General features: G+C 42.9%; 1 protein-coding gene across 1 annotated transcript; it reads right to left on the bottom strand.

Annotated features, from left to right (window-relative positions):
* Nucleotides 1-376: 376 nt before the first annotated feature.
* Nucleotides 377-23,303, bottom strand: GEN1 (GEN1 Holliday junction 5' flap endonuclease). The gene is made up of 14 exons (XM_033142905.1): nt 23,248-23,303; nt 18,519-18,713; nt 16,813-16,999; nt 15,956-16,132; nt 14,137-14,247; nt 11,829-11,902; nt 10,126-10,217; nt 8,976-9,126; nt 6,339-6,375; nt 6,159-6,239; nt 5,062-5,192; nt 3,695-3,756; nt 2,188-2,331; nt 377-1,934 (listed from the first exon to the last, which is right to left on the bottom strand). Exons 2-14 carry the CDS (start codon nt 18,677-18,679, stop codon nt 550-552), a joined length of 2,793 nt encoding a protein of 930 aa, XP_032998796.1. The 5' UTR covers nt 18,680-18,713; nt 23,248-23,303; the 3' UTR covers nt 377-549.
* Between the last annotated feature and the right edge of the window lie 2,836 nt (nt 23,304-26,139).

Raw genomic sequence — 26,139 nt, 5'->3', positions numbered from 1 at the left:
GAATTCAAGAGTGGTATCTCCCACCACAGCATTCTTGTTTTGCTTGCAAACCCAGTCTAAGATCTGTGATTTGGTCCATGGAAAGCTCTAAAAAAGACCCAGTCATATTGCATAACCTTTAAGTGTGAAGATATCTGGTATCAACAGCACCACCACCTGGGTGGATAGAAACAGCTTGTTACACGTTTGTTAACTGGGTCGACGAACAAAAGTTGCTTTCGTTCCTTGCCGCAGATGCGGTGCACCTCAACAAAAGAAGGGATGCAGATATGATGCGGCTCAACAAAAGAAGAATATGCTTATGAGCCATCAGCACAATCCACAGCCTGTTCTACAAGAAACCACGATAAAGGCTGACTGAACAGACTGGTTAATTTCACACCAGCATTTAGCTCTGCTCATTCTGGATCTCTCCCTGCGTCCTGGCTCATTAAGGTTGTGTCTCTTTACTTAGATCTGTCGGTTGAGCTTTTACAAAGGTTATGGAGGGGGAAGGAGATGAGAATTTAAGAAATGCCCAGAACAGAAGAACAAAATGCCAAGGGATCCTTAACTGCTCTGCAGTCTTAGTTTCAGCCGTTCGGACAGAGGAAGGGGGCTATCAGCGCAGGCGGCAGCCTCACTTGCCTGAAGAGGAAGAAAGGATCGACAAAGCTTAGATTCTGAGTGTGTCAGAGAATTGTGAATGTTTGCAATAGGAAGCTCTTCCACGGGTAAATTAATGGCAGGCCCTTTAAGAGATTTCTCTCCTGGCACAACTTCAGCCACCAATTCATGGCTGCTCCTTTTGTCCCCACACTTGTCCTTCAGCTGAACCACACGACCCTTCCTTCGCCACTTAGGGCCTCTGTGACCCTTCTTTCTACCTTTCACATTTTCACCATCACTGTCTTCACTGGAGTAAATCTTTTGGCACACGCTCTTCTTCAGCGAGCTTTTATGAGTGGGCTTCCCCCTCATCCGACAGCTATCTAAGACTTCCGTTGACTTGCGAGACAATATTGGTGACTTGTTTCCCAAGCAAGTTGGTTTTCGTGTTCCGGTGCCCAGAGACACTGAAGTTCCTGGACTAGTGAGGTTATGTGACGCCCGGGCTGGATTTTCATAATTTTTGAGCAAGTTTGGCAAGCCAAGTCCCTGCAGATATTTTCCTGGTAATATACTTTCAACTTCCTGAGCACTGTCATTTAGCTGAGCTGAAGGAGATAGAGCTTTTCCCACAGGGCTAGCTGTAACATTGATTTGTTCTACCATTTGCAAAGAGTTTAACAGAGACATATCTGAAACGCTGGGAGAAGCCTCCAAAGCAGAAGGCTTCAGAATTGCCCGCTCTTCTGAAGATAAATCATTTTGACCTTTATGAAGGTCAATTTTGGAGACAGAGCACTCCTCACTCCCTGGTAGATTTGGATCATATCGCACAGAATTCAAAGACGGGGTAATGATTTCAGCTGTTTTGCAGGGCAGTGAAGAGTGTTGATTTGGAAAATTACTACTCACATCTGACTCAGATTCCGAACAAGCAATATTAACCCGCTTTGGAGAAACGCTGAAGGATGTTCCTTCCCAGTCAATGTCGCTCAACTGCAGATGGGCAATTTGGGAAGAGGCACGCAAGTTTTCAGGTTGCGAGCTCAGAGAACCGTCAGGAATGCAATTATACTCTGTATTTTGCAAAGTAGTCACGAGCAAGGTAGATGGTGGATTTTGAATTTGTGTGACTGCAGTAGGAAAATGTACAGTTACAGGTAGGCCCTGAAATTTAGAGCCCTTTTCTGGAACTGTTTGAAAACCAGAAACAGTTGTAAATGGGGGCTTAGGATCTCTGCTGGGAAAGGTTTCCTCATCGGATCGCATGTTCAGCCGAGAAAGAAGATCTGCAATTTCACTGTCCCCAGCTAAGTGTTCTCCCTCTTTAGGTTTATTCTTCTTACCTAAAATAACCAGACAAAACAAAGTCACCTTGTAAAAAGAAGGCTTTGTTCCTTGTGATGAAGTTAACAGAAGCAATCTGTGATTTAAAGGGCAGTTAAGCAAGGGCTGGGGAAGTGACTGAGAATCTGCTTACATTATAATGCTTCGCTGACTAAGATGCATACATCTCGGGAGGATAATGGGCAATTTCACAAAACGAAAGGAGCACGGTGTCTATTTAATCAACAGCAAAACCCGAAGCTTCAGATTTACCTTTGTTCCTTTGCTTGCATATTTCCAACTTCTCCATATGGTACTGGGCAACCACTTCTGGATACGCAGCCTCAAATAGTGACGCCTCTTCTGTTGTTATTAAAAAGGGTTCTGCAGGCTGATCGTCTGCTGTTGTGTAATGATCTGGAGCAATTAATCCAAAGCATGGAAACAAAATACTATCAAAATACAAATGGGAAGGTTCAGGGCTGCAGAAAAGATAACTGTGTTCTCATTTAGGCACTGTGCAATCCAAGGGAGTTCACTAGCAAATGAACTGTCATTTCTGAAGCCCTGAGGTTTTTTTATTTATTTTTAGGAGGGGGGGTTGTTTCCAGGTTCCCCCCCCCCCGGTCTCCACATTGCTCCCCCTCCCAATGCTCTTCCCATGAATATCTAAGAGAGGAAAAAAATGCCAGGAGACGATGCAATCTGCTTCAAAAGCGTCACCACCAGGGTAGGACTTTCAGGCAAGAAGTCACTGATGGCCTTCTGTTGCCCAGTAAAAACACATATGTTCTCCCAGGCTTTTGGAGGGCTTGGTTGACTCCACTTTGCAGTTTGCATTCCATAGCATCATAAAATTATAGAGGAGCAAGGGACCTCCAAGGGTCATCCAGTACAACCCCCTGCAATGAATATGTATGCATTTATTTCTGCTCTGCTACTTGTATAGACATCTATACGCTTCCCTGTTTGTTTGTTTACTTTTGTTGCAAACTGCTTTGGGACCACTTGGTGGAAAAGAGGTCTACAATTTTTACCGTTAAGCAAATTTCAGCACAAAAATTTTCAACCTGTCTAAAAACAAAACTGCAGTTCATCCTTAAATATTTTAAAACAAACACTATTTATTTGTATACCTGCAGCATAAAGAAAAGCAGATTTAAAGTAGACCAGCGGCAAATTACAGTGAGCAGAGCTCATGCCACTGGCTTGTAAGGGGTGGAAAGTGCCTCTTATTTTAAAACTTGTCCCATCTCCAGTTATCAATATGAATACATGAAGCCTTTCCCACCCCTATCCAACACTATTTGGAGATGTTACGAGTTCAACCTGGAGCCTTCTGCAAGCCGAGCTGAGGCTCTGCAACTGAGCAATGGCTGCCACAAGAAAGAAAGAAAGTCAGGTTTTGATGTGTGTTGTTCTACTTGTCTGAACAGCGCACAAAAATCTAAAAATCCAACTTTGGCTTACTCACACTATTCATTTATTCAGTTTCTATCTTGCCCTTCCTCCCAAAAGAGGCCCATGGCAAGCACATATATTAATTGTGTGTGTGTGTGTGTGTTTTAAAAATAAATCTAAAAACATTATCCCAATCAGTGATCACTAGACACACAGGGCCATTCTGTCTTTTATTTTTAACATTCCAATACTGCTAGTTTCTTATCACATCATCCCTGTCTTTCTTCCTTCAAGGTGGTAAGGAAACTTTTCATTAAACCAGCATTTAAAGTGGCATTGTATGATAAGCCCAAAGAACATGGAAACAAACAGCACCAACCTGGCTTTTGCCACTCAATTTCAAAGCAAGGAATGCCATTTTTAGTCCGGGTCTTGATTATCCTGTGAAACAAAGATAAAAATGAGGGGGAATTAAAATATACGAATCCCTGTGGATCCACATGTGTGGGTGAACAAGAACAGAATTGGCCGGGTTGCCTAGATTCAAAAGGAAGGGCTTGCACAAGAGAGCCCCAGTAGCAGAGCATGAAACTCACAAAAGTTAAGCAGAAGTATAGGAATATAGCTTGTTTTCTTATCCCGTTCCAACTACACACAGCAACTGACCTCTTCCTACCCCTCTTGCAAATTAACAGACCACACAATGTTAAGTAAGTTTAAAATGCTTTACAGTGGTACCCATAGTTGCGGACTTAATCTGTTTCGGGGTGCCTTTTGCACCCCGAAAAGTCCGCAACTGGAGCGCCTCTTCTGTGCATGTGCGTGGCACGATCGAGCGCTTCTGCACGTGTGCGAAGATGGCTTTTGCGCATGCGCAGGCAGCGAACCCGGAAGTAAACACTTCCGCGTTCGTAAGCTGAAAGTCCGTAACAAGAGCGGAACGAAACACGAGGTATGACTGTACTTACAGATTCAAGGTCTCAGTCATGCATTGTGCCATGCAGCACCAACAACAATAAAGGAAAATACTCTTTGGTAGAAAATACAGAATATAATTCCAAACATTATATTTGGTTGCAATATTCCACAAAAGCAAAAACACAAACCAGTTTAAAATAAAAGAGTGCAAACAGAAAAATGCCCAAGCAATTAAAAGTTTGCGTGAAATTCAGAATTTCAGTTACTAAAAAAAAAAGGGGGGGTTTCCAATCTTCTGTGAATCCAGTGCTTATTCACTAGCAAGCACAGAGCTAGTTAGTGTATGAAGGGGTAAAGGACCACAAATAGACAGAGGGAAAGAAAGTAGCTGAGTCTATTTGTGGTCCTTTACCCCTTCATACACTAACTAGCTCTGTGCTTGCTAGTTATATTTGGTTGCAATATTCCACAAAAGCAAAAACACAAACCATTTGAAAATAAAAGAGTGCAAACAGAAAAATGCCCAAGCAATTAAAGGTTTGTGTTAAATTAAGAATTTAAGTTACTAAAAAAAGGGGGGGCTAATCTCCCACGTGGCTGCAATATGTATAAGAATACAACAATCCTGCCATTTATGTGGGGGTTACGTTCTGGGGATTTTACACTACATCAGAAATACAGGACTGATTTAAACGTATAAATGTAATAAGTGTAAAAAAATCCATATATTTTCCACTTCCATGAGGCTACCAGGAATACTGATTTTCTCCAGCAACAGATATGAAAAGAAACAGGGTAAGAATTATTCCAGCTACCCAGTTAAATTACCGTCGTGCCTGCAGTTGCTGTGGGTCAAAATGGCCAGACTTCCTTCTGTTCATGTCATAGTATGTGAGGAGGACGCACAATTTCTCACAAGCGTAATGCTTGGACCAGTCCATTTTCTCAAAAGCGAATTTCTGTAAGTGTGAGAAAAGCTTTAAACATGTGTCCTCCAAAACTGGTGCCACCGTATTATTGGCGAAAACCTTTTCAAGTGCCGTGTATGAAACAGTTCATTTGCCATTAGCACACAAGTCTGTTTTTGGAGGGTCAGTGCATTTCACTTTCAAATGTCACAACCAGTACGTTTCCGAACACAATTCAAAGTGTTGGTGCTGACTTTTAAAGCCCTAAACGGCCTCGGCCCAGTATACCTAAAGGAGTGTCTCCACCACCATCATTCAGCCCAGAAACTGAGGTCCAGCTCCAAGGGCCTTCTGGCGGTTCCCTCACTGTGAGAAGTGAAGCTACAGGGAACCAGGCAGACGGTCTTCTCAGTAACGGCACCCGCCCTGTGGAACGCCCTCCCATCAGATGTCAAGGAAATAAACAACTATCTTACTTTTAGAAGACATCTGAAGCCAGCCCTGTTTAAGGAAGTTTTTAATGTTTGATGTTTTATTGTGTTTTTTATATTCTGTTTGGAGCTGCCCAGAGTGGCTGGGGAAACCCAGGCAGATGGACAGGGTATAAATAATAAATAAATTATTACTATTATTATTACCAAAACCCCACCATTATCCTGAAAGAAAGTCCTGAGCACAAGAGCATGCTCCGTGCTTGTGATTCCCATCAACTGCCTCTAACAATAGAGGTAAAATATAGCTCTTGTGGCCATTGATAGCCCGTTCCTCCATGAATCTGTTGAAAGTCACCCAGAGTACTTCATTTTCTAAGTTTCTCCTTAATTTGAGTGCTCAGATGCAGACACAATTAACGGACATTGCAGTAATTCCTACTATTTTTTGGTGTTTACGTTCCATAATTTTTCTATTTATATGAAGATTCTTCTAACCAACAAAATGGCAACTACACATCATTACTAGCTGGGCTAAATGCTAATGCATACAATCTGTTTAACCATCAAAATCTACTATCTGTACCTGAAAGGACAATAAATTTGGCCTCCGGTACCCATTTAACTTCATCGGTTTATCTTTGCTGATTAGGTACTCTTGGATAACCTTGGCAGGAAAAAAAGAACAAGTGAAAAGGAGAAAGTTTCTGGATAAGAAGATTCTAGGAAGCATTCATTTTCAAATTTTCAAATCGGGTCTAATTACCTCAGGAAATGGAAATCCTTTGCATGCTTTAGCTTTCCTGTGAATAAAAATGCACACATCTTAGGAAGAGGTTAGAAATGTGAAGTGTGAAAAGGAGCTGCCTTCAGAGCTGTAAGCCGAATGCGAAAGGGCAGGAGAGGTGAAGCGACAGGCAGCTTGAAATTTACAGCATGCTATTTATTGACAAAGGTCCGTATAGTTAAAGCTATGGTTTTCCCAGTAGTAATGTATGGAAGTGAGAGCTGGACCATAAAGAAGGCTGATCGCCGAAGAATTGATGCTTTTGAATTATGGTGCTGGAGGAGACTCTTGAGAGTCCCATGGACTGCAAAAAGATCAAACTTATCCATCCTTAAAGAAATCAGCCCTGAGTGCTCACTGGAAGGGCAGATCCTGAAGTTGAGGCTCCAGTACTTTGGCCACCTCATGAGAAGAGAAGACTCCCTAGAAAAAACCCTGACGTTGGGAAAGATGGAGGGCACAAGGAGAAGGGGACAACAGACGATGAGATGGTTGGACAGTGTTCTCGAAGCGACTAGCATGAGTTTGGCCAAACTGCGGGAGGCAGTGAAAGATAGGAGTGCCTGGCGTGCTCTGGTCCCATGGGGTCACGAAGAGTCGGACATGACTGAATGACTGAACAACAACAATTTATTGAAGAGAAGTACTTGAAAATGATTCCTAGATGGTACTTAACTCCAAGTAGGTTGGCTAAGATTTACAAAACAGAATCAGATAAGTGTTGGAAGGAGTAAAGAAATGGAGGGAACATTCTTCCACATGTGGTGGACATGTAAAAACGTTCTGGGAAAGACATCTGAAGGCAGCCCTGTTTAGGGAAGTTTTAATGTGTGACATTTTAATGTATTTTTAATCTTTGTTGGAAGCCACCCAGTGGCTGGGGAAACCCAGCCAGATGGGCAGGGTACAAATAAATTATTATTATTAATGAATTGGAAAAAAATGTTCAAAACTACTTCCCTCCCCCGCCCCCGCGCAAAACAGAGTCCTTTTTGTTGGGGATAACCCAGACTGAAATTCCCCGTGTCAGAAAAGGTTATGTATGCAACAACTGTGGCTTGTGCTTTGTTAGCCCCAAAATGGAAGTGAGCAAGATCCTACTTAAAGAGGACTGGCAATTGACAGAATATGCACAACTTGCAGATTTAACATATAGAATAAGAGAACAAGAAGACATGTGTTTAAATAAGAGTGGAAAACATTGTATAAAGTGAAATGCTGGCAGCATTAAGATAAATTTAAACAGAGTAATAATTTTTGAAGGATGTAAAAATGGGAAACTGATTTGCATGCTTATAGTAAAATATGCAGGGATGCATGATATGTAAAATGAATCATGGAACGAGAGAAAGGATGTCATTGGATATTTTGAAGTTTGTAAAATATTTATTTGAAATTGTAAAATAGAAAATTAATAAAAATTATTATTTAAAAAAACAAAAAACAAAAAAAACAAAGGTAGTTTTTCCTCACCTAGGTAACAAACAAGGTGGTGTAGAGTGTGAGTTCTTACCACATAAAAACACCAACACAAATATAAAATTAAAGAACCAAAAATAAGGTATCTATTATCCGTTTGCCTAGTGAGGCTGAGAGAAAACGCAAGCCTCGAGAAAATCCTTTAAAATATCTGTAGCTCTGAAGGTCAAAAAGAAGCTGAGTGAATGAATGGTCTTGTAAGGTAAGAAAGCATTCTGGGAAATGATATATGAGGTGAAAAAAAATGTTTAAATTAACTTTTTTTAAAAAAACACACACAACAGCAGGCTTTTTTACTAGGAATTATAGGTGCAATATTCCAAGGGAGCATAAAAGACTTTTTATGTATGCAGCGATAGCTGCACGGATGCTACTAGCCCAGAGATGGAAAAAAGACAAAGTCCCAACCAGAGAAGAATGGCAAATTAAACTTTTTGACTACGCTGAAATGGCAAAACTGACTGGAAAGCTCAGGAACCAAGAAGACCAAACTTTAATAAAGAATGGGAGAAACGCATAATTATCTTGAGACCACTGTAAGCAGATAAAAAATTTAGCAGGATTGCAATGACACTTGTAAGGTAGCAAGTATTATGGAGATAATGGAGTGATATAAAATATGGGCTATGGAAAAATATGCAGTAGAAAAGGTTAACAATAGGACCCATGGAGGGGAAGGTGGAAGTCCAGAGCTTCGGAGGAATCTCTAACTGTGGATTGTACAGTTGGATTGTGATATCTTTGTATCTGCAAAATCAAATGAAAATTATTTCAAAAAGAAAAAGAAAGGGAGCTGAGTTAAAAGGCAAGAGCCACACCACTGAGCTTATGTTTGTGGCCTCCTGCCATAGAGACAACTCCTGGGGCCTTCCCAAAGTTGATGGGCATTGCCAATCAATTGGTGCGCGTGCGCCACATCTTGTGACCGATGGCGCGGGGCCAGGACATTCCTAACCCCCCCACAACAATTTTATCCAGGTTGGCACCCATGCCTCCTGCTAAAGCACTGGAAAGTTCCAAAACAGAGCTCTGCAAAGGTGCAGAACCCACCTGTGTGACTGCACAGGTGAGAACCCCAGAGAACTGGCATCCTTTTCCTGAAGCAATTCAGGGAAATGCACATCGAGGCACACCTACTTTTTAATGCCATTCTCCACTGCGCTGACTCGCCGGTCTTGCTCGGAGGAGTGCCAGTCACAAGGACAGCAGAATTCTGCATCGTGGGGTTCACAGCATGCTGCGCTGCCACAAAGACGGCACCCAGCGCTCTCATGATCTTTATAAGCTCCTGCAAGAAAATGGTGACTACGGTTGTAATGGAGATTTAATAGAGTTGCGTCAACAGAGAAGATGCGGGAGAAAAAAAGTTAACCCACAAAAGGGAGGAAGGAAGTCCATGGGAATTTATGGAATTCTCTTTGTGTTTTGGGTGCTTGGTGATTGTTTGTAAATTTATAAAAAAGAAAAGAAAATGGAAGGGAGAGTGCAGGCTAAAAATGCTTCTTAAAATGGAAAGGTGTGTCCCATAAAGTTCTGAATGAGGTATAATTTGCACAGCTGAAGCATTTCTGTAGGTTTCATTCTTTCTGTAAACTGCTTTGAGGTTTTTTTTCCCTTACAGTCAAGGGTATATACATTTTATGAAATAAAACGAAATAAAACAAAATAATAAAACAAAACAAAACAAAACAAAAATGCCAGATATTGTATAGGGGTTTGTTTGGTTGCTATGCTGGCTTGGCTTAGCTTGTTGTTCAAACCCAAACTCATGGTTTAGCTCTATCCAGGCAAACCACAAAGTGTAACCAAGGTCTGTTCTACAGTCTGCAGCTTGTGGAAGAGCTAAATGACAAGCCCAGGTTTGGACAACATCCTAACCCAAACTATGGCTTTTCCTCCTGGCACCACAACAGCACAACAACCAGAAAGAAGCTAAGCTTCACTGAACCCCTCTCTTGATAGCCTGCATGCTCGCACTAAACTATGGTTTGGTTTAGCGTGTCATGCGAACCAGACCTTTTGAGTTATCCATGGTGAGAGAAAGCAGGATATAGATTATTATTACAATAATAATAACAAACAGCATGCCACTTGTGCTACACAAAGTTCCTTTGGGGAGAGGCTTATAATTTTCTGTAGAGAGAAAAGGATTTGGTTATCACTCACTTTTCATGGATTGGCAGTGGCTCAATCCAGTCTCTTTTTAAGAAACCTTTTAATGCTACTGCGCACCTGTTTAAGGGGAGGCCACGGTGCACTGCACTTCTAAAGTCACAGGCCGACTCACCTGGATGACGACACACAGCGCAATGAATCACCTTGTTAGCTGCCAGGGCTGGGATGTCATCATCTTGGAAGTGGTCTTTCCAGTGTGCAAATCTAAAATAATATTTAAAGGATGAGAATAGCACAGAGCACTTAAGGCGAGGCACACAGTCACCACTGTTCATAAGATCTTCTGCTTATGTGTTAAGGCAATGCACATCTTACAAATATGCCGTTGAATTTCAGCTATTAGAATTTGCATCTCCGGGGCTTTAATTGTGGCACCTACATTATTCCAAACCAATTGGAACTTGTCCAATATAAATATATACAATATAAAGCTAGATTTTTTTATTCTGCCGGGGGGGGGGGGGAGAATATGCCCTGTTCCGTGCCCAGTAAGCATGGAACACCTTTGCCCAGCTGCACTGTGGTCCATGGATTGAAGCAAAATGCTGGGTAAGGTTTTGCTCAGTGTCCTCTCTGTGTGATGGGCTCATGGGACAGCTTTTTCCCATGCTGAAGGTGAACCCTACATAAGGCTGCTTCGCCCGAAGCTCACAGCCATTTTGCTTTGAGAGCTTCCTGCCCACCCAACCTTGGGTTAGAGCCTTCACTGAGCAATTTTGGGTCACTGGCTGACAGGGCCGGAAATGATTTCCCCCCTCCCAAACTGATTGGCATTTGGTTGCAGGTTGTTTTTGTTTGTTTGTTTGTTTGCCTTTCCCTCAGTGAAATTATGGCTTTCCTTTGTTAGACGGAAGAACTTGGTTTGTATGAGGGCAGAAATGGCCTTGGTCAGGATCAACATAGTATGGGGGGGCCCTGAGGGGAGGATTGACCATGGCAAACCCAAGCGCAGGTTCGGTATCTGCCTGCTTGGAATCTGCACCTGGGTCCCTCAGTGAGACCTTGCTTGCTTGGCTTGCACCACGGCAAGGAGCAACACTGGCAGACTCCCAACGTACAGGTTTGGAGCGATCCAAACCCAACGGATCCATTCCATCATCATGGAGCTTGTGGAATGATGAAATGACCCTGGGACTCAATGCCATGCCAACCCTTGCCCTCCCTGCTGCTGTAAATAAAGATTTGACCTGATTTTATCCCATCGCCGTTGTACAGTCTGGTTATTTCGCTGCTCTCGTGGGTCACATAATGCGCCTGCCTGGACAAACAATGCTAGACATGTAGAACATTTGCTCAGAGGCACCTGCTGCTGAAGCAAGTACTGTATATTCTGGCGTATAAGACTACTTTTTAATCCAGGAAAATCTTCTCAAAAGTCGGGGGTCGTCTTATACGCCGGGTGGAGAATCTGTGGTTGAGTATATCTCAAACTCTATATTTTAACTGGAAAAGTTGGGGGTGGTCTTATACGCCCAGTCGTCTTATACGCTGGAAAATACGGTAGGTCTATTCAAGTATGTCGAGAGATCAACCTAGAAACTGCTGTGAACTCTGGTGACAAAGACTGATGTATAAATGAGTACCCTCATTGAAATCAGTGGACTAGTTCACTGATTTCAATAAGTCTACTTGAAGTATGACTAATGTTGGATGTCATCCGTAGCAGGGAAACGTATCTGAAAACTCATACAGGGTTTACAGCATGCTAATTTTCACTAAGCAACTCAGCATTAGGCCTGTATGATACACACTGCTCACACAAATGTACAGCTGACAATTTGTAAATTCTAGCCTACAAGACAAGATAAAACATACCTTTGCAGTAAGCTCTCTCCCCTCAGAGTCTTAATCAACTTTAAAGCCTGTTCTTTTCCAACTCCAGGAACTCCCTTTACGAGACAAGAGAATATCACACACATTGATGTAGCAATTTACAGCAGCATTTTGAGCATCGCACTGCGAATACGAAAATTTTCCCGCAGTACCTTTCATACAATCAGTTAAATCATCAACGCAGCAGGTGGTTGAAATGACCGTGATGGCCGAAACAACAAATGAATGAATGAAAAAAAATGCCCGGACACATTCTTTAAAATGCAATGGGCGGCTTTGACATCTATCCGCTTCAGCAGCCAAAATGTGGTTAACATGGAAAGGAGTGATTAACATTCACTTTGACCTGTAGCAAATTATGTGTGAAGCTCCTCTGTCTGGTTGGGATGTTGTAAAGTTGGAGCAGATGACCCCCAATGTCCCTTTCCAACTCTCCGATGCTACGCAAAGTTAAATGGGGGTGGAAGGTCAAATATGAAATAAATAATAAAGAGAAACAAAAGGCAAACATCCTCTCACGAGAGCACACTGATTACTGGAGAGATGCATTGCTCACAAACAATGCAATCAGTTACAGCCTGACAGGGTCAGGGAAGGTGACTATTATGAGAATGTGCAAATAATTATTATAAGCAAAGGCTTAATTTTTTTTGGTTTTGGTTTTGTAAAATCAATACGTTCAACGATGCTCTCTCCCTCCCTCAAACTCTCTTTCAAACATGTAACAGATGGAAGAGCTTTGAATTGCTTTACCCAACTTTCTGGAAGAAACAGATTTAAAAGCTTCACAAATCAGATTGTTAAGGCACGCCCAGGATCTTGCAGTAAAACATGGGTTTGCTGCTGGAAAACCCAAAAACCAGATTGACTGAAACGGAAGGAAGGGCAAGCAGCTGGCTGGACTTGAAAGCTGGCAGCAAAACACTGGAAGATTTTGTTCAGGCAGCTGCATCACCTGAAGGGGGGTTGAGGGAGTCAAAGGAGACACAAACGTTTGCAGCAGGAGTATGCCTGCATTGAAATAGTGGCATTGCAAAAGCTTTCACACAGTATGGCTCATTTAGATCTCTAGATAGAATTAGCAGTAGTTTGTGCTTTGCCTGTATGTATATGACCGAAGCAGAGTAGTTTGACTGCAATTATCGCTGTTTTAAAGCTGTCAGAGAGCAATGGAAAATTAAAATATGTGTGTGGCCGGGAAGAATGATTAGGGAATTATAGAATGGGCTGCAATTCACCCAATGCGGCTTATTTGTTCAGCTGGGTATAGGCTCAGTCACTTTCCTGCTTTATAAATCCTTTTTCCAGCAAGCATGTACTCCCATTCAATGCTGGCCTGATTCACAAATGAAAGCCGAGCCCTTTTAGCCCCACTAAAGACAGCAAAGGTTACACAATCCAAAGAACTGCTTGTGTCAAAGGAACAAACAAGCAAATTTGTTCTGAATCGAAGTGTAGATGCCCTGGCTTCAAATATTAAGCCCTATATGCCACCAAAACGGGTCTCCCTTGGGAGGTTCCAGACTCTCCTTCCTTGGAGATAGCTTGGGTGGCTATCTGCCATGGATGCTTTAGCTGAGATTCCTGCATTGCAGGGGGCTGGACTAAATGACCCTTGGGGTCCCTTCCAACACTACAATTCTATGATTCTATGAAAATATCCTTATTGACCAGCACTCGTCTGTTGGCTGGATCAAGATTCCCCATGAATGTCTCTTGGGATACCCCAGCTTGAGGAAGGAGGGGGAAAAGTTTTTTGTGGATTCCTCCTTCTGCCTACAGCCCACTGAGAAGCTGCTCCAGAAGGTAGGAGGACCGCATAAAAGAGTATGGGTGAAGATATTTTGGACTGCAGGTTGAATCAGAGAAAATCACCTTCCTTCCTTCCTCTCTCCAGCAAGAGGCTCCAATGCATCTCGGTCTGCTGTTCCATGAATGGAAGGAGTCCTTTTATTCACAAAAGGGACACTTCAGGATCCAACCCCATTTCCCCACCTTTAAGAACAAAAGATGGGTTGGGAATCTCATTTCTCAACACTACGCACCTAGTCACAAGTATTTCAGCAGAGCCTAAGAGCGTAGGATCAGGGCCTTGGAAAAGCATGGGGGAAGGGAAATAAATCTATTAGGAAACACTGACTAGGAACCAGCATAAGAAGACAGTTTACATGAAGAAATCTGTACTGTAACTGGAGAATCTGATCAGTGTCAAGTCCGGGGAAGGTTACGAGCTAATGCAAAAAGACCAGCTGTTCACTCCAGAATGCCAACATTTATTTTTTTTTGTTACCTTAGGAAGATAATCACAACCGAGTAGAACTGCTAATCCAATCAGTGATTCTCTGTTGCAGCCCAGTGTCTTCTCAATAGCTAATATTGAATAGCAGTCAATGTGTGGGTCCTGTAAAAGAACACAGTCAGATGGCGACACCCTCTGGCATTGGGAAGACAGGCAAACTAATGCCAGTGTACTGGAAAAAGCAAAGATCATCAGTGTCGAAGCAGCGATTCTTCAGCATCAACTTCATTGGACTGGTCATGTTGTTTGGATGCCTGATTATCGTCTTCCAAAGCAACTACTCTATTCCAAACTTAAAAATGGAAAGTGTAATGCCGGTTGTCAGGGTGCTGCCCTCGCCTCAGCGCAAAGGGTTGCCAGGACTTTCAGGGTATTGCGAGCCCCCGCCCCACCTGCTCAGTAATTCGTCTTCCTCCAGTGAGGAAGGCAGTGATCCCTCTAGTGGGGAGGGGGAGACGGGACGGGGAAGTAGGAGTCAGGGCTTTGACAGGGAAGGAGAGCCCTCGCATCAAGCAGGGACTGGAGGTGAGGCGTCTCTTCCGTCTCCCCACTTGCGCAGGGGGGGGGAGGACGGAGAGGGGGTAGGCGGGGGTTCCGCATCCCGCGGCTTTTATGCTGGGCAAAGTACCGGAAAGAGTCATTCCCGGACTCTGCCAAAGGATGAGCTAGATGTACTTTTTGTTGCTGCACTGTATATATCTGCACAATAAAGAAACTTAGTTTCAGAAACCTCGGCGTCAGGCTGGTTACTCATGAGCAATCACTGAAAACCATTACACCGGTAGACCACAAAAGAGGTTTAAAGAAGCTCTCAAGGCAAATCTTTAAAAATGTAGCATAACACCAACAACAGGGCATCGCTGGCCTGTGAGTGCTCCAATTGGAGAACAGCCTTCACCAAAGGTGTCATGGAATTTGAAGCACGAACTCAGGATGAAAGGGAGAAATGAAATAAGAGGAAGGCATGTTTGGTAAACCCTCACGGTGATCAACTCCCGCCCGGAAACCTATGTCCCCACTGTAGAAGGACGTGTGGATCCAGAATTGGCCTCCGCAGTCACTTACAATCATAAAAAACAATCTTACTCGCCTATGAGTGATCGCCGAAGGAGAAAGAAGATCACAAAGCAGGAAGAAATGTCGTGAACATAGTTTCTTCAATGAGCACTGAGAAACATCCCTGCTAATGCCAGCAGAAAGAAACATTCCTCCAATGGCTCTGAGAACCTCCAAGCAGAAGGATGAATTGGCAAACTATGGTTTGCTGAGAGCCAGGGTGGGGTGGAAATCACAGCTTATCAGAGGAGGGAGTTGCAGTAACTAAGACTTCTCAAGGATTGTTGAAGTTAGTGCACTTCTCTCTGACTTAACACATCAAAGACTGAATGAAATATAGATAGGCAGACTCACATGCCCCTTGAATTCCACAATGGAAGAAAAGTGGGATATAAATAATGTATATAAATAAACCTATTTAAAACCACAACAGGATAACTGCTAGGAGTACCAACTATAAAATATATTTATTTGCATTTATTTCCTTGCTGCAGGGTCACCTTCGCCATGTGCAAAAGGTGGCAATGAAAGAAGGGCCTTCTCAGTGGTGGCTCACCAATTATAGAACTCTTTTTCCCCGGAGAATTTTGCCACGTGCCAACACGGTCAGCCTTTAAGCGTCCAGCAAAAAACATTATTGTTTTCCTGGGCTTTATTTTAAGCAGGCTGTGGAATGATTCTGGTCCGGCTTGGTTTTTGTCTTTTAGCTTATTTACAAAAAGAAGCTCTTTGAAACAAAGCCCCAATAAATTACCTTTGTGTTCATGGTAAAATTCCGGTAAACTGTTTGAGCACCGTAGAGGAAGGCATCACCATCATTGGTGATGCAGGCATCCACATAGCCATTCAAGTTCAGATAAGCACATGTGGCTTCTGCTTCACCCGCTGCCTGAACCCAAGGGACCCCTAAGCACTCCAACATTTCGAGGCACTAAGGAAGCAAAAATCCCAAGAGAAGATGCAGTTAGACCTAAAGCAGGAATTTGGTTCTTTGCAAAATTATGCATGCTTCCATCAAATGGTCACAAGAATCGCCACAAACTTCTGAACCAACTTTTCTTTCTTTTTTATTAATATTTATTCAATTTTCTACAAAAAATAAACACCGGCTCCGTAAACACTTCTTTGAGGTGCAGATCGCTGCTCTGCAATAATTCATAAGTTCTTTAAAGGAGACAAGCCATATGAAAGCAGAGAGCTATAAAATCAGAGAACATCTTCTCATGCCATTAAAACAATAGGAGGTGAGGCTCATAAACGATAGACAAGAGTCAGGACAAACCCTAAATCTTACAAACGCGTGTCTGGAGCTACAAAATTGACATGAAACGTTGAAACAATGCCTTCCCAAAAAATAAAACGAAAAATGCTTCACGGTCAATTCAGCATAATTATTCTGCAGTTCACAAACATTAACAAATCAAACTAGACTTGGTCAAATACAATATATTATTTAAAAATATTTTAAAAAATATATCTAAAGTAAATAAATTAAATATTATTAATAAATAAATTTATTATACATAAATTCATGCTTGTGATTATATAAAGGTAATGGCAGCAGTGTTCAGTACCCCGAACACTGAAATTCAGCCACCCATGGACACTTGCCTCTTTCAGTAGAGATTTAAAACGAGATCTCCCTGTTCTTGCCCTCCTGGGTTTGCTGGATGGGCCAAAGCGAGCTTCTGTCCTCTTTCGCATTGTGTCTTCTTTCAGCTCTGGGGACTCTCCCTCCGTGACAAACACTAAATGGACTCCCATTAGCGTTAACAGAGAGACTCGAAAATAAAGATTCCTGCAATAGCAAGAGAGTTGAGTTGTGGAAGGGTACCAACTGTGGGATCACTTCCCTTCTGACGTACATCATACACCCGTCTCACGCGCTGTTTACTTATTGGTCAAGACCCGCCAGGGCTTTGGCTGAGTTGACGTCTTGCCTTTTGACATCTTGACGTCAAAGTTGACGTCTGAGTTGGCGTCTTGCTGAGTTGACGCCTTGTTTTTCCCTGCTGCTGTTAACAAACTTTACTATTGGATAGTTTTGTGGTTTTCTTTTGAGATTTTTAAATATCGTTCGTACTTGCTTTCAATTGTGGGTGTTTTTGTAGCTCACCCTGGGCCCATTTGGTGAAGGGTAGGATATGAGCAAGGGACCCAGGTGGCGCTGTGGGTTAAACCACAGAGTCTAGGGCTTGCCGATCAGAAGGTCGGCGGTTCGAATCCCTGCGACGGGGTGAGCTCCCGTTGCTCGGTCCCAGCTCCTGCCCACCTAGCAGTTCGAAAGCACGTCAAAGTGCAAGTAGATAAATAGGGACTGCTCCGGCGGGAAGGTAAACGGCATTTCCGTGCGCTGCTCTGGTTCACCAGAAGCGGCTTTGTCATGCTGGCCACATGACCCGGAAGCTGTCTGTGGACAAACGCCGGCTCCCTTGGCCTATAGAGCGAGATGAGCGCCGCAACCCCAGAGTCGGACACGACTGGACCTAATGGTCAGGGGTCCCTTTACCTTTAGGGATATGAGCATTAATAACGACGATGGATTTAAAGTTGGCCAAATATTAGTTAAGACAGATAAATTATATTTAACTTTTTTAAAACAAACAAACCATGATGTACAATATGCAGGCAAGATCAACAGTCACTACCTCTGTGTCCAATTTTTTTGTTGCCTATCAAACACACCCAAATACGTGAAGCAATCACTACATGTGGAAATGCAAAACTTCATAGGAAATTGTGGGCTGGGAAAGGAGGCATGCAGCAAGAATTTGAGAGCTGTATTTGGAGTTTACTGGAGAAGAGGCTTCTTATCATCAATGGCTGGGGGAGCCATGGATTCTCTGCACAACAAAAATAATTCCACCAGTAACAAGGGCTGGATCTAGACACGTCAAAGAAGCGCTTCAGTTAAATGTGTTGTAAATTCATACAGGGATATCCGGTAGGGAAAGACAGGCCTCCACAGTGCCATCTGGTGTCACAGTGTTATATTGCATATATAATGCATATACCGGTAAACTGATTTCTCTTAACCAATCTGGCTGAGTCCAAGATCATCTTGTCCACCTTGCTAGGTAGCAATGAAGATAGGCAAATAAATATGGGATTGGTTACATTCACTGTTTTCTCCTTGAGTTTTGCTCAAGAACTGGGTGAGGAGTGGGGAGAACAGGGGGAATAAACTTCCTTCCAAGTTCTAGAAAAATATTTAAGTTATACCTTAGATTTGGGAAAACACTAGCAGGTAAGTAAAGAATTTAATAGATAATCTGTATGCCGCTGACAATAATGTAAGACAACAGCATCGTACATACCTAAGGTGAGGTTTTCTGACTATCCCAACCATCTTTTTAACTGTTTGTGCTTCACACACCCATAGACTTAAATCAACAGCCAGGGTCTTTCCTTTAAGGCTGCTGAGGGGGACGTGTTGTTTTACAGGTTCCAGGATCTGCCACAGGCTGGTCACTCCCATCGTCACAAATATTCTGGCAGTACGAGGACATCAGCTGCAGAGATGAACATAAAATATAATTGAGGTCTCTTGTGATGAAAATTTAAATTACAATAAAGAAGGATTTTTAAGGAAATAAAAATTATAAAGCTGCAATCCTAAACATATTTGCATGAGAGTCAGCCGCACTGAACACAATGGGACTGACATCTGAGCGCACAGGATTCTTATTGATTGATTGCATTTGTATCAGATCTTTTTCTCGAAGGAGCTCAAGGCGGCATACATAGTTCTCCTCCTCCTCGCTCAATGCCCACAATAGCCCTTTGAACCCTGGCCCAAGGTCACCCAGAGAGCTTCATGGCTAAGTGGGGATTTGAACCCTGGTCCTAGTCCAAAACTCTAACCACTATCCCACACTGGCTCTCTCACATGTACAGGATTGTGCCAAAGTACATTGATAAAACACATTTTGGTACGGTGGGAAAATCCCTATTCCGTTCAGTACGAATGATTCAAATAGCATTTGATGATAAAAAATAACAAACAGCAAACGAGCAAACTTCTGAAACAGCAATGGGATGTTAGCTCCACCCAAGGCATGAAGGAGAGCAGCAACAACTGGGAAAAGATAGACATAATATTTTACAAGGACAGAAAGAACCATCGCAGACAGAAAAATGGCCACACACAGGAAGAACAAGGTAGTTTTAATACTTCACCTGTAGATTTATAAATCATTTAATGTGTCAATACGAATGGAATTCGTTAATACTGCAGTTGTGGTATAAAGGATTGCTCTTTTGACAGGAGGTAATTGAAATTAATAAGATTTTGAAATGCAGAAACGAAGGAAATAATCAAACCATCAATTCTAGCACGGAGGGGGGGCACTTAAACTACCTAAATCACATAATTTGGCATCTGAATGATTGGTATTAGTAATTGTATTATAATTTGGCATTTTTACAATGAGGCTATTATTGGATTATTGTAATTGAAAATTAATAAAAATTATATTTAAGAAAATTCTCAGCATTCTTTTAGCAATCTCCTTTTAAACTCTTGGTATCGCTTCCCTTCCATCTCTGAACTGCTTTTCTACACCATCCTTTCTTTCGTATTGCACATTTGTCACCCAGCCCATTCTATATGTGGCATAATAAACCTTAAAGCATAACTTGTGACATCAATCTGAATTGGCTTTCACCAACTGATTTTACAGCGCAACCCTATGCATGCTTACTTAGAAGTAAGTCCCACTATATTAACTGGCGCTTGAACTCAGGGATATGTAAAGGATCGCAGCCTTCATCTGTTTCTGACCCTTCCTTGCAATAGTCCCTTCCTATTCCTGATTTCCCTTTCTGGCACTTTCCCGTTTTCTTTCACCTTTTGCCTTTGATGATGCCCATTTCCCCTTGTTATTTTTCTCACTTCACCCTTTCCCACCCTCTTATAGCAGCCTATTTATTAGTAGCCTAATTTAGGGCTCTCTTTCTCCTCTGCCTTGCTCTAAGTTTCTCTGCAGTTACTCTTCTGCAAATTAAATTGTGTGGCTATTCTTCTGCATTGTGCCAGAGATAATGTAACTAAAAACAAGAGAACCTACCCACAGGATGCTGACACAAAACCCTTGCACGTACGCTATGTGAAAGGACGAAAGTTTAATATCCCCCCACTTCTCCCCCTCCCAACCCCTCCCCCCCAACCTTATACTGTCTACAATATTGGTCTCTCACATCGAATAGAACGGACCTGTAGAAAGGACTTTATTATCTGAAAACAGAGACGATGTATGTACTTTTGTAATCCAAGAAAATATTTTTACAAAAATTTAAGTTAACACAGCTTTGTATTTGTGCACAGGATCTTGAGGGGATAGGAAGAAACGAATAGTGAAATCCTATATGGGACCACAAAGAAGTTAATCCCCCCCCGAGTTCAATCAAAGTTATTCCCAAGTGAAGTCTGTGTGTATAGGACTGCAGCCTGAGACTGCAAGCGACCTTATTATGCAAACAGTCTGAATGGTTATTTCTTATATTACAGCTTTGCAGACAAAACTCTCACACACAAATAGCATCCTGTTGAAACTAGCTACAGTATGTCAGAAGATGGTTAGAATGCTGGGTCTGGAAAGCTCTTTGCCTTTCAAGAAATCGCTGCTTTTGAGAAACTCTTGATTATCATGAGATGGATTGAGAACTGTGACAAACTGTGTACAGAGCAGGGATTTCTTAAAACAGAAGGATAAAGCATTTGGCATGCATAGCTCAGTAATCCTTACAACACTTTGAGTGGGGCCATTGTCACCCTGTGAAAAAGGAAGCAAGTAGAAGATGAGACACATCCATCTCTTTGAGGAATCTTTGTAACCTCCAGATGCAGCTGAACTACAACTCCCATCAGCCCCAGTAGGCATGGCCAATGGCCAGGGATGATGGGAGTTGTAGTTCAGCAACATCTGGAGGGCTAAGTGTTCTCCACAGCTGCCTTAAAACCACCCCATGGAAGTTTGTGGCTGAGCTGAGTTTTGAACTGGGAGCCTCCAGCTAATTCCCTAAATTGTTATGTCCTGAGGTTTCCGATTATGGTAGCTGTGTTGGTCAAAAACAGTACAGTTAAGATATGTAGCTGTTCAAATGAAAACTTTCCCATTCGCCAGGCTTTGGGGCTTCACAGGATATTGTCACAAAGCAGCACGGCATTACCTTGCCAAGCCTACAAATCGGCAGCAGCCAATGCTTCAGATATTGTGAACTACAACTCCCATCATCCCTCACTATTGGCACTGCTGGCTTTGGGTGATGGGAGATGTAGTCCATGTGTTTTGTTGTGTGAATAAACCACATTTTGATGCATGTGCGTAAAACACATAATATGAGAAATCATCCTAAACATTAAATACAACCTTGCAAGCAAGCCTTACTGGTATGGGGGGGGGGAAGGGTTTAACTCCCAGGGTCTAAGCATGAGGCCAACTTTTGGTACACTGAAACAATTGAAATTTGGTGGAAAAGGAAACCATTGACCAATAAAAATAGAAGCAGTGCCATCTAATGGACGCAAATATGCATAGCAGTAGAGCTACAGAAAAGCACCCCTTGCTGAAGCATAGGAATTGACTGGCATCCCTTCTGCATGGCCTGCTGGGGTGTTGCTTTTAGACCAGCCTGCTCATGATTCACCTGTGTGTATTGACTTCTCAAAGTAAGTGCCAATACCAATCCTTGTGGGAATCAACTTTCTACCTCTCGTTATTCATTTGGAGAACTATCCGTTTATTCCTATTCTTTGCTTCCTGCAACTTTTAACTATTAAGTTTGTTTTTAACGGATTTTCATCGTTAACATAGGTACATACGTCGTCTCTGTTTTCAATTCAGAGTCCTTTCAACTTGACCAAGCTGCGATTCCCAAGAGGATCTCTCCTCTTATTCCTTGACTGCTAAGCTTACTCAAGAGTCTTCAGTGTGGCCATGACAAGATCTACTCAGTGGACTTGGCCAGAACCCTTAACTGGACAAAGAGATTGGCTTGGCGACTTTCATATTCTCTTTCTACAGAACCCCACCTCACAAACAGTAAACCATAGGCTTAGGAGGAACCCTAAGATGACATCTAGAGCACCCCCCCATCATATAACAATAATATAAGTGCCTAGCACTTCTTAAAAGAAAACAACAATACACACATCAACGTAGAGACTGATACTGCAGAGCAGGGAATCAACACCATTTAGTTTCCATTGGAGAATTCCAATTGGAAATACTCTGTAAAATGCGAGCGCGGAGACTGTAATTTTGAGGATCCACAACTGGCAGCATAATCATATGCCTTTTACTTGCAAGCAAGCCCTGCTCCGTTCAGAAGAATGCCACGTAAGGCAACTTGTGAAGGACAACTCAAGGAAGCCCTGTTTAGGGAAGTTTTTAATATTTGATGTTTTATCATGTTTTTAATATTTTGTTAGAAGCCACCCAGAGTGGCTGGGGAAACCCAGCCAGATGGGCGGGGGATTATTATTATTATTACTATTACTCCCAAGTAAGTGCACATTGGGTCGCGGCCCAGTAGCGCGATCCAAAAATGTTGGGCAAAAGTTTTGTCAACTTAACACATGCAAACACCCCTCCGCTCATAGAATCGTTTCCCTGCTGCACCTGCCAAAAGAGGGTAACATTTGAGAATCACACAATTGTAGAGTTGGAAGGGGTCCCCCAGGGTCATCTAGTCTGACCCCTTGCAGTGCAGGGTTCTTTTTGTGCCATTGGAGAAGCAGACTCTAGTCCACGACAGCATCTTATGCCATAATAAACCTGTTAGGGTCTTTAAAGGTCCCGCAAGACTTTTGTTTCCTCGCTCCTGTTCTTGGTGCAATTGACCAACCAACCTCCAGAAGTCATTTCTTTCCGATAGCAAGTGTTGGACTCTCCTTCCTCTCACGGATGCTTCAGCTGAGATGCCATCCATTGCAGGGGGCTGGACTAGATGACCCTAGGGTGTCCCGTTCCAACTCTACCACCCTATGGCTCTAGGAAAGGTTCTTGCGAGTCGCCTTGTGGGCAAAGGAAAGAGAGATTTCACCGAAGGGAGCCGAGCCGGGCCGAATCTGTGGGTGCAGACCCATCTGGGTCCCTCGGACGGCACGGCGGCGGCGGCGGCGTCGCGAGCCCCTTCGCGCCAAGGCGAATAACGGCACCCAAGCGCCGACGTTCGTAATTCCGCGGGCGGCAAGCGCGCGTGCGCGAAATCGTGACGTAAGCGGGAGGGTGGGGCCAAAACGGAGGAATCGGACGGCCTGCCGCTGAGGGGAAGGAAGCGGCATGCCTAACATTTCTGGTTCGCAGTTGAAGGTGGGTGGGCGAAACCCGTGCCAAGAAAGCGGGGTCTGGACGCCCTCGAGTGGTTTGGGTGACATCAGAGGGGCTCTATCTCTACTATCTTCTTCTCTTATAATTTCTATTTCTATCTCTATCGTCGTCACTTTATGCCAGTTCCCCGCACATGGCGCCCTTCGGATGGGAGCCGGAAGCGATTACAGGAAGGAAGAGTGACACTTACTCTCTTTCCTCTCTCCTTGCCATAGCTGCGCGTGCGCCCGAAGAACACGGGACGAGGTGCTTTGCAGTTGAGAGAGGGGAAAAAACGAGTAAAGACTTGCGTCGTCCTCGCTCGCGCAGCGCGGGGCGGCCGCTGATTGGATTGCGCGGGGAGTTCTCGAGACTCGCCGCTCTCTCGCCCCGGGGCGTCGTGCGCAGGCGCGAAGCCTTTCAACAGTTTCCCGCTGAAGCGCCAGTTGCGTGGTTTCGCTTTCTGTTCCTGAGGTGAGTGGCGAAGAAGGAAAAGGGGGGAATTAGGTCGCCTGCTTTCTTTAATTTTTATGAGTTTCAAGAGGCAAGCTTTAACTACTCCTTCTTCTTCGTGAAATTCATTACTCATTTTCTTGCCGCTAAGCGTCTTTACAACCCCCCCAACGTTCAATTAAAAGCAAGGCGAGGGTTTGTGGAGGTAGGGGGGGGGGGGAGAGATATTAAAAAGAAAACATTTGCCTCATTAATAACACAGGGAGCCCGATCCTGAGCAAGTGGCTCCCGAGTATTGTGAGGCCCAGCGTAGTCTTAGAAAGAGGACATAGCTATAACTATGGAAGCGGCTTCCGAAAGACGCCGTGATAGCTACCGGCTGGGATGTTTTTAAAAAGAGGGTTAGGCCACGACAAAAGGTAGGATACAGTAACGAATGGCGTATGCTGAAATGGCGAAACTTGATGGAAGAATGAGAAACCGAGAGAACAGACTTCAGAAAGGAACGGAAGTGGTTTACTGAGTATTTATCCCCCCAAAAGTAAACAGATTAAGACATTGGGCAGGATTATTATTAAAACCTGCAGTGTTTTTTTAATTTTTAATTTATAAATAATATTGATACTCGCATATATATACAAACATACATACACATATGTATGTACAGTATACATATATGTATGTATATATATATGTGTGTGTGTGTGTCCTGTATATGTATATATATCTGTGAGTATGTGTGTCTATATGTATGTATGGTATATCTTAGAATAGACAGATAAAAGAAGTAAGTTAAGACAATTTGGAGTATGCAGGAAAAGACGAAAATAAATGTAGGGAACCGCAGAAAGCGGGAAGGGAGTTGAAATTGAAAATGTTACAATTTGGCAAAATAATGGTTGTAATGTATATAATGGAAAATAAAAAAATTATTTATTTTTTAAAAGAGGGTTAGGCAAATTCAGAGAGGATAAGGTTGCCAGTGTGTATTGATCATGATGCCTGTGTTCTTCCTGCACTAATCATAAGTGCCCCCCCCTTAGCATTGTAACCTGATAAGGGCTTGTTTAGGTATAATTAGGAAAACATGGGTAGTAAACCAGGGGAGGGTAGCTGATGGGTCTTAAACCCTCAGTGAGTTAGGGACTGTCCCTACATGGAAAAGACAGGCTCTGGCAGATGGAGTGGACGAGACCAATAGTGGGTCCAGTGGAAAGGCAGTTTCTGCATGTGTTGTAGAGGGACATGGGGGGCAGATACTTGCTGTCAACCTGGGATGGTAGGCTGTCTAGGAGAAGGAAAACTTGTATCCTGAAGCTCTGCTGCCTTTCAGGATATCTTCAGGAGAAGAAATGCGTAAGAAGTAAACTACACAAATGCGGAGTGTAGAGTGCATAGTCATTTCTTCCAACAAAAATTTAACTCATGGCAGCCTTTGCTTGCTCACCCAAAACCAGGATGCAAGGCTCATTTTCTGCTTAGTTGATAAACCCTCACATGGTTAGCCTCCTCGAGACACCTGAAGTGCTGGCTCATTGGCCCATGTAAGAGAGGTGGTGGGGTACTCATGGACTCTGCTTTTCCATGTTGCTCTGGCTGTAGATAGTATCTAAATATCCTATCTAGATATTCAATGCGAGGTACTGTACTGCGTATTTCAGTGCCAAGAAAGTTGTGATACAACAACCAAAGCCGTAAGATGAGAACCATGGAGTGTGCATTACAAAAGAAAAAAGTGCAAGAACACAGGTAAAAAAATGATAATTCTAAATTATCGGCATCTTCATTATAAAGCATAAAATAAAAAAATTGTGCAGCCTAATTTTGTGCATATTTACTTAGAAGTAATGTTCAGTTACTCCCATATGACAATCAAAGGAAAATTCCTTTGGTTTAAAGCTGGGAAGTGTAGGCTTATGAAATCTGCATTTTTATTATTTGTTAATTGCATTTATATTTCACCATTTTCTCCAAGGAGCACAAGGTAGCATACATGGTTCTTTTCATTTAACCCCAACGAAAATGTTGAGGGCGGTTAGGCAACGGATATACTCTTAACAGAATAAAACTTAACAACTATAGTAACTGAATACTATATAATAAGGAAACATTTATTATATAGTTTCATTAACTTTCCCTCCGCTTTCCCAACATTACAGTGCCAGAAATTTGG

Source organism: Lacerta agilis, chromosome 3, assembly GCF_009819535.1.
Source record: "Lacerta agilis isolate rLacAgi1 chromosome 3, rLacAgi1.pri, whole genome shotgun sequence".
Classification (NCBI taxonomy): domain Eukaryota; kingdom Metazoa; phylum Chordata; class Lepidosauria; order Squamata; family Lacertidae; genus Lacerta; species Lacerta agilis.
This window is presented reverse-complemented; position numbering and strand designations above follow the sequence as displayed.